Source organism: Embiotoca jacksoni, unplaced genomic scaffold (assembly GCF_022577435.1).
Source record: "Embiotoca jacksoni isolate LCO1_2020_lvr unplaced genomic scaffold, fEmbJac1.0.p SCAF_10, whole genome shotgun sequence".
NCBI lineage: Eukaryota > Metazoa > Chordata > Actinopteri > Embiotocidae > Embiotoca > Embiotoca jacksoni.
Genome location: NW_027185230.1, coordinates 9,591,619 through 9,600,323, shown reverse-complemented (window position 1 = coordinate 9,600,323; position 8,705 = coordinate 9,591,619). Strand labels below are relative to the sequence as shown.

General features: G+C 41.1%; 1 protein-coding gene across 3 annotated transcripts; it reads right to left on the bottom strand.

Annotated features, from left to right (window-relative positions):
* Nucleotides 1-305: 305 nt before the first annotated feature.
* Nucleotides 306-7,875, bottom strand: otpa (orthopedia homeobox a). Of its 3 annotated transcripts, none has more exons than XM_069164929.1 (3): nt 7,315-7,875; nt 3,874-4,274; nt 306-1,639 (listed from the first exon to the last, which is right to left on the bottom strand). In XM_069164929.1, exons 2-3 carry the CDS (start codon nt 4,270-4,272, stop codon nt 1,118-1,120), a joined length of 921 nt encoding a protein of 306 aa, XP_069021030.1. In that variant the 5' UTR covers nt 4,273-4,274; nt 7,315-7,875; the 3' UTR covers nt 306-1,117. The 3 variants fall into 3 exon arrangements, with proteins under 3 accessions (XP_069021030.1, XP_069021011.1, XP_069021021.1); XM_069164910.1 differs by lacking the exon at nt 7,315-7,875 and adding an exon at nt 4,723-4,949; XM_069164920.1 differs by lacking the exon at nt 7,315-7,875 and adding an exon at nt 4,762-4,948.
* Nucleotides 7,876-8,705: the final 830 nt, after the last annotated feature.

The following is an 8,705-nucleotide window of genomic DNA, read 5'->3' as shown; positions in this document are numbered from 1 at the left end:
GTGCAGAATTTCTTCACTTGTTTAATGTTGATTATGCTTCACAGATTATCACTCAAAGTCATCTGAAACATGATGTCATCGAGTGATGTCATAGAAAATTAGAAGATGTATCCGTTAGTCAACATTACATTTGAACATGAACAAGGTTAGATGTGCAACTGCTACACTGACAGGTTGATTAAATACAGTTGGGTTTTTTGTATATATTGTTTTTATATATATATATTTATTTATTTTTTTAAATTAATGAATCAGAAGGATTGTGCTCTTCAAGAAAGGAGGATTGATTCATGATGTGACGTAATTGAAAATGATTTTTATTTGATCATTTACATTGAATTGATATAAACATGTCCATGAAACAAAATGGTCCAAACATTTAAGAAAGTCATATTTGATCATAAGCACAGACATAATTTTTGGAAACTTAAGTTATCACAAACTGACCAAATGGGAACAAGAGTGCTTCCTACACAAAACATCCTAGAGAAGAGATTATAGTTAAGTCAGCGTCTGTGTCTTCATTCACAGCATTTCCCCCTGTGGGTGTTTTTTTTGTTGCTTTGGACAGCACATGCAGTCTTCGTCCTGATTCCTATCACATCCTCCTCTCATGTTCTCCTTCTTTAAACCTCCAGCTGTGTGGTGTCTGCACGTCCACAGAGCATCCCTTCACAGGTGCATGCTGTGCAGCAGGGGGAGTGGGAAGGGGGGAGGGGGGAATTTAGTTTTGTATCTCAAAGTATCCACAGAATTTGTGTTGAAAAAGCTTCAGTCACCAAGCAAACGTCACTGAGAGTCCTGCAACAAGAAGGCAGGGTTGCATGAGCCGAATAAATAAATACTCAATAAACCCAGAACTTCATAAATAGACAAATAAATAGGTGATATAGGCTACATGCGAAATAATAACGTATAGCTTGAACAGAAGCAGCCCTGCGATGAATGAGGAGCTGCAGTTCTCCTTTTGGGTGGTTTGGGAGAAAAAACGCCAGCCGAGATGTGAACCGGTATCCTGCTTGTATGATTCCCGGTGCACCACCGCGTGGACGGGTCGGATGGATCAGAACTAAATGATCTCGGTGAGGGAGAAAGAAAAGCTCTTCGGGCCGCTTCACTAAGTGAAGCTCATGGATACTGTGTGCTCCAGCGCTTTGCGGCGCAGCGACGCGATGCTTGTCCCTCTCCACATGTCACTGTCCGGGGAGCTACACAGCTGAGGCGAGCCGGTCACGTTATTGGGGCCGGACAAGGACGCGGGTACCATTCCGGGGAAGGTGGGCTGGTAGAGGTGGGACTGCAGCCCGGAGCCGTTGGACGACATGTTGGACAGACCCATGGAGTTGGGCGGCGGCCCGGCGCCGAGGCTGCACTGAGACAGGGACTGCGCCATGGCCTGCTGGCGGCCCAGAGAGGGCGGCAGCTGCAGCTGAGACACGCCGGGCATCCCGGCCGTGGCCCAGCGGGTGTCGTTGGCGTGGAAGGAGCACAGGCTGTCGCCCATGGCCGCTGCTGCCGCGGCGGCGGACGGGAACTGGGTGAGACCGTGGTGCGTCGGCAGGAGGGTCCCCGGAGCCCGGAACACGTTGGTGGTCTTCTTGCGCTTCTTCCACTTGGCGCGTCGGTTCTGGAACCAGACCTGCAGACAGAGACGGGATGAGTCAGGAGGGAAGGCTGCAGGTAGACCGACAGGTCAGTCAGCGCGGGAAGGGCTCATAAAAAAGGTGACGACATCAGTCTGTGATCATCGTCATAAAACAACAACAACAATAAATCAGATGGAGGAAAACACCGATTTATGTTTTATACAGAATCATATCTGAAAAAAACAACAACCACCAACTACTGACATTATTCACATTTAATGTTTCCAAATAATAATACTAATAATAAATAGCACAAGATTATTTCTGTGTTATCAATAACATAACAGTATAACAGAGGTCTCCGTACCTGCTATTAAAAACTTGTATTTTTTAAACCAGATTGTGGCAGTTTTTAACATTTTGCTGGATTTGTTTATATATATATATATATATATATATATATAAATGGTAGAATAATGTAATTTTAGCTCAATAAATTAGCAGCACTTCAGTTTAAATATTTCTGTTTGAATCAATATTTTAACGTGTAACATTTTTTTAAAAAATACAAAAACATTGAGTCTTTGGAAAAAATACTTTTTTTTTTTTCCTCTTTTTTTTATTTTATAATTTGATCTTGAATGATTTCGCTGTAAGGGGAAGGAGCCCCTGAAACGCGCGCGCTCATACAGTAAAGATGATGTTCCCGCTGAGATCAATAGTTTTGTCTTCACTCTGGAGTCCTTGAGCTTTGCAGGTTCTGCTGTGATTAATGTGCAGATTCGGTTGAGAAAGTGGGCCGCGGTAATGAGACCGGGACCGTCTCACTCTGCTCGGTGAAGCCAGCCGTGAAATCCGGCCTGAAATGCATTAACACTTCAGAGAGAAAGAAAACGTGATTCCTCACCGCTGCCTGCTTTTAAAAAGACACACTGCAGCCTGACAGTTCCCGCGTCTTATTTCCCGCCCTATCATAACAGCAGATGAGCATCATTTCACTAATTCTCATTTTATGTTAATGGCAGAGAAACTGGATGGAGCCGTGCGATAATAATAATAGTAATGATTATTATCCGGGTTTTATTTCACATGTGACTGCAGCTGTTTAATAAGGAGCCACAGTGATGTTTTATGAAGACCAGATGACAGTTAATACTGAGAATAAAATATCTGATATTTAACTATGACTGTTTAAAGGTTTTATTAGAGGAGATTAAACTGTGAAATAAAGCTGCTCTCATTTGGTTCCTGCAGATTAATTATGATGGACTGCTGTGATGTTTCCACCCAGAATCTGCTGAAATACAAACTGAAAGAAAATCCACTGCTATTTTTTTTAACATCTTATAATGTTCTTTTTTTTTCTTCCATCAGTGTAAAATGTTGGAGGATGAAAACAGTGATGTCAGGAGGATATTAATATGATGGGTTGTAATATCTGTTGTCATATTGAAGCCTCCTTGTGTTCAATGTGAGGATGAAGCACGTGTTTAATCCACAAGGTCGACGGTTTAAATCCGGACACGACATATGACAACATAAAGTGATATTTAGAATAATATGAGAATAAACTAACCGAGTTGATTTGGTTCAGGTGTGAGTGTCATTATAAAGTTTTGTATTTAAAGAAATAAAATAATTTAATTCAACAACAGAGTGAAATTCTGGGCTAAACTACTGTAGATATTTAAATGATTTCAGTGCAACAGAAAGCTAAATAAAAACCATAAATAATGTTGATAATTTGTGCAGATTATTGCTGTATCTTTAGATTATATTTTTAAATTATTTGTCCATAAATAGTCCATAATTTAAACACAGATGGAGTTAAATCAGAAAATATAAATTCACATCCCAAATAAAAATGCTATTTTCTTTGAGTATAATTTAACTTTAATTAAAAAGAAGTGAGCGAGCTCCGTGATGTTCATTTCCAGCTGAGTATGAACAGTAATGTGAATATGCTCATGTGACCTTCTGCAGGAAATGAACAGTGAACTGTTTGAAGAATTAAAAAGCTCCTGTTAAGGATATTTAATTACACATTTATTCCTGCAGCTTCGAGGCTGTTTGGAGATTTTTATTCCGTTTTATTTTAAATGGAAATTTCAAGAAAATAAATCTGAAGAATTACATTTTAAATTAAATTGTCTGTTTGTTTTTTTTGTTTTTAATTAATGCTGGTTGTCAAATGTGTTTCCGTTCCTCTTCTGCTCTAATTCTTTTAAAATTTAAACTGATAAATGTCCTTCACACTCGGTGGGAGTTGCCCCTCCTGCCGCCCCACCTGCACTCTGGACTCCGTCAGGCCGATCCTCAGCGCCAGCTCCTCCCGCATGAAGATGTCTGGGTAGTGCGTTTTGGCGAAGCTCCGCTCCAGCTCGTTGAGTTGCGCCGGCGTGAAGCGGGTCCGGTGCCGCTTCTGTTTCTGGGACTGCTGCCCTCCGGACTGGTTCGGGTTGCTGCTGCTGTTCTGCTGCTGCTGCTTCTCCTGCTCTTTGCTGCTGACCTGCACCGGGTTGGATCCTCCGCCGCTGCTGATATCGTCACCGGGGAGCATCGTGGCTCCCTCCACGCCGTCCGGACCGGGGCCCAGCTCCCCGGAGTGTCCCGGGTCAGGTCCCCCGCCGCCCAGCCGGCACTTCAAAGCCTCCCTGTGGCCCAGGAGCTCCGCGGCATCCTTCATCCCTGCACAGACAAACGGAGCAGGTGAGATGTGAACAGAGAGCTGAGTCTCTGCAGGAGGAAGAAGACATGTTAGACATGCAGAGTTGAAAAAGCAGGAAGACACTTTACAGGCTTTAAAATGATGAACTGTTGAAGCATCAGTGTGCTGCAGGAGGACATGATGACACTGACTGCATGCACTAAACACAAGAGCACAAATTAAAGCTCTTGTTAGAGAGACACACACACAGCATGCACGTTACAATCTGCTCCTTAAATACTCTTCATTCAATTCCACACTGAGATCTTAGAAAATGGTTAAATCAAATTATGCAGTAATATAATAATAATAATTACTTTTCCAATGAATTAAGCGAATTTAGCTCACTTCAGGCACATTAAGATGATATATGAAGCAAATTGACAATTTTCAGAGCGTGATTTAAGATTAGAAGTTGCTCCAGCTTACAGTAGAGTTGGAGACCGGAGTTTGGTGATGTTAACTCACCGAGGCGAGCATCCAGCAGGTCGGCATGAGATAGCATAGCGCACCGCTCCAGGGCGAAATGCTACTCCCCCCAAAAAAATCTCTATGACTTTAACCTATTTAAGAAATATATATAGCCTAAATGAAAGCAAATTCGGTTTGTGGTTAAAAGGGAGGTTCGTTGCATTATAATGTAGTTTAGAGAAATGGGGAGGCGCTTAACGGCGGAATGAACCCATGAGCTTCTCCAAACGAGGACCAATCAGAGCTGAAGCCTGAGGTATGTCAGCTTCACCCCCCCCTCCCCCTCCGACACCCCTCCTATCCACCTCCTCCATCCTCTCACATCCACAAGTTCATTCCTCCTCATTCCTGTAATTGGCTTTGATTTCTCCTCCAAATTACATCCAATAAAATAAGCTGATTTAATATCAGAGCAGAGAAATGTTGGATCACCACAATATTTGTTTAATTGTGCATGCTGCTCTGCACTTGTTTTTATAGTGAGCCACTGGAACAAGAAGTGGGCTTATTCACATGGAGAGGAATGGCAGCACATATAATCTGCTCTGAATACGAAGCTGTTTTTTATTATGATTATTATTATAATTATTATTGCTCCTTCTTTTTCATGACACTTTAGTCGCCTGATGATGTTGTCGACCTCTTTACGACACTAAACAACTCTTGGAGACCAAGTGAACCTCCTCTAATATCCCTGATTTCCCTCCCAGCCAAACAACAAACTTTATATAATTCTAACCAGCCTCATTAGGCGTCCGGTGCAATTAGCGTGGAATCTATAAGCTTTTCACTGCAACCTTTCAGAGTAAAAGCAGTGTATAAATTAGAGGTAATTTACGAGTATTTAGTTCCAAGTGTGAAGAAGGGAGGGACTCGGTGGAAATGATGTGAGAGCAAATTAATTGTGCAAACAGAGGAGGGAGTTCAACACGAGCTCTGATGGAGGGACGCAGGTAATAAAGCAGAAAGGTTGTGAACAAGATGATACATGAACACACAGTCTGATACATGAACAAGGTGTGAAACACTTTGGGGGTTCATTTTCCGCTGCAGATTTGTATTTTTAAGAAACAAGTTCTTTAAAATAAACAAAAATCCTTCTTCCTTTGTCAAACCACGGTTAGACTCAATTAGCACGGCGTGTGTTTTTTTTTTTTTTTCTTTTTTTTTTTTTTCTTTTTTTTTTTTTCTTTTTTTGTGCAGCAGTCTGCGACATATTTAAGCAGAACAACCCCAGACATGCTTTAGACAGATGTCGGCACGTTTTGAGGGAGCCGCTTTATTTATTATGTGCAGAAAAGAGCGGCACAAAGGAGGCGTCCGAGCGTGAAGCCGCCGCTTCTCTTCACCCGCTGCCTCCTCGTGCTCATCTTTTATTTGTCTGCAATCTGGTGGCACGAGCGGCAGACCGGGAGGAGGGATGGATGGAGGGACGGAGGGAGGGATGGATGGATGGATGGATGGATGGAGAGGAGAGGACGCATGCGGGAGTCTGTTTGGGACGCACCGGGAGGAGAAGGAGCTCCGTGTTGGCGCTGATGTTTGCATCTTTTTTTTTTTTCCTTTTTTTTTTTTTTTTTTTTTTTTTTTAAAAGGAGGGAGAAGAAGATGCACTTGGAGATATTTCTGATCTCTCCTTTATCGATGGTAACGGGAGGTAGATTTTAGGAGGCTTAAGATGCTATTTTATTTCTCTTTTTGTGAGAATTTATAACATATCTGTTTATTTTATCGAATGATAACGAAAGTGTTGTTTATTTGTGTTAATTGTATTAATAATTACGCGCTAAATTTGTGGTATTTTCTTGTGTATTTCACAGAACTTTTCGTGGCGCGCGCAGAGCTGCTGTAATGATAATTTAAACCCATCACATTCCGGGATGATGGATTGCGCTCTTCGTTTTACGACTTGTCGATAGCTGCACGCTTTTATAGCTGCACAAACACCAGTGAACGACTCCCCTCACTGCTGCAGTCATATTTAACCCAAACAACGAAGGAGCAGATCATAAGCTGTCAGGACAAATGACACCTAACTGCGAACAAAAAAAAAAAAAAAAAAGGGCCTAAAAAAACATTAAACTTAAATATTAACTTCTGTATTCTTTTTAAAGACTCATTTAATATTTAGAAGTCGAAAAAGGACAACTTTGTTGTTTTTATTACTGCTTTTTAAAAATGTTATACAACTGTTTGAATTCCTTTAGAATAAATATTACAATATTTCATGGTTTATTTGGAAAATGTGGATAATAAATAAAAAAAAATATTTGATTTAATACTGCAGGAGACTTAAATTCCAAACAGTTATTAATTATGTATTTTTCATTATTAAAGGGGTGTTATTTGTGTATTTGAACTGTTGAATTCAAAGACATCTTTTTAGCTGGTGTCAACAGATTCTGTGTGTGATGATGATGATGATGATGATGATGAAGGTCTTGTAATGAGGTAAACAGGTCTCTATAAGGCGCAGATCTATTCCTCCAACATGCTCACATCAATCTTCTCCATGATATAAATAAAAATAGACAAACAAACAAAGCCGACCTGCTGCAGGTTAACGTGGTGCATCTGAGTGGAAAGTCGACGTTTTCACGGGCGGTGGAGGTGAAGAGAGACTTTTACTAAAACAGCACAAATCAACAGAAAAGTGTAAATGACTGTGTGTACCGGTTGTTTGGAGGTGCAGGAGGAGGCCACAGTGTTCATACCTGAGGTCCATAGTCAGTGGAGAAGGACTCACATTTGGCGAGTGGCGGGACTCGAACTCGTGACCTCCCGGTTCCAGTACAGTCTCTCCAAGCATCGAGGCCCAGGCGGCTCTCCTTCCTCCCTCTGATCCACCTCTGCAGTCTGTATTCACTCAATTAGAGATTTCTGAGGAGAACAACAATCGATCTTCCATCTGCACGAGCTCCCGGTTTTAACAAATGAGATTCTTGTTTCGTGCAGCTGATCTGGTGGCAGTCGGAGGGATTAAAGGAGGAATACATTACTGTGGCGAAGACGAGGAGCAGAGCAGCAACCGCTGCTGCTGCAACTCAGCTGCAACCTGCGTCCTGTTGGACAAACTTCAGACGCTGTCAAGTCCTCAGTGTTTACTGAAGAGACTGAAGTTCAGGGTTACAGACTAAGAGGTCTAATTTCCTGTTTGGTAATATTTCATATAAAAAAAATAATAAAAAAAACACGATAAAAGCCTCTTGTCACCCTGAGTGGAAGAAGTATCCCCATCTTTTACTTAATTAGCAGCAACACAATAATGTAGAACATGGTTTCTAAATACTTACTCAAGTATAAATTATATTTTTTTTTAAAAAAGGGGGTTAGATTGGATCACTATTAATTTAGTTTAATGTTGCGTCGCTGCGAAATTTACGCATTTTTACGCATTGCAATTTATTTATAGCCACAAAATAAATGTTGCAGGGTAAAAAAAAAAAAAAAAAAGCATAAATATTTCCCTTTCAAGCTGCTGGAGAAGTAACATGACATCGTAATTTAATAAATGTAGTTAAATTACTCAATAAAACATGCGTTTGTGTTCATTATTAGATTGAAGAGGCCGCTGAGGTTTCTGAGGTTCCACAGGAGACGATCCTCTCGTTTTTTTTTGGAGGCATCGTTTGATTCCCTGACCGTCCGCAGCAGACAGGTCACGTGTCTTCGAGAGGAACGAGGTCCAACCAGGTTATTTTTTGCGGAGAGAAATGAAACGCAGAGCTCAGTGTTTCTCTAAAGGTCATATTATATGAATCAAGTCATGACTTAAATGTTCAGTCGTGTATTTAAGTAGGAATTGACTTTACTTCTATTTTATACTACTTTAAAATGTATTCTCCACATCTTGGGAGGGAAATCTTGGACTTTTAGTTGTGCGAGTCTTTATTACTGCAGATTCTAAATATTGAAATCAAAATTAGGAAGCGTTTCTATCG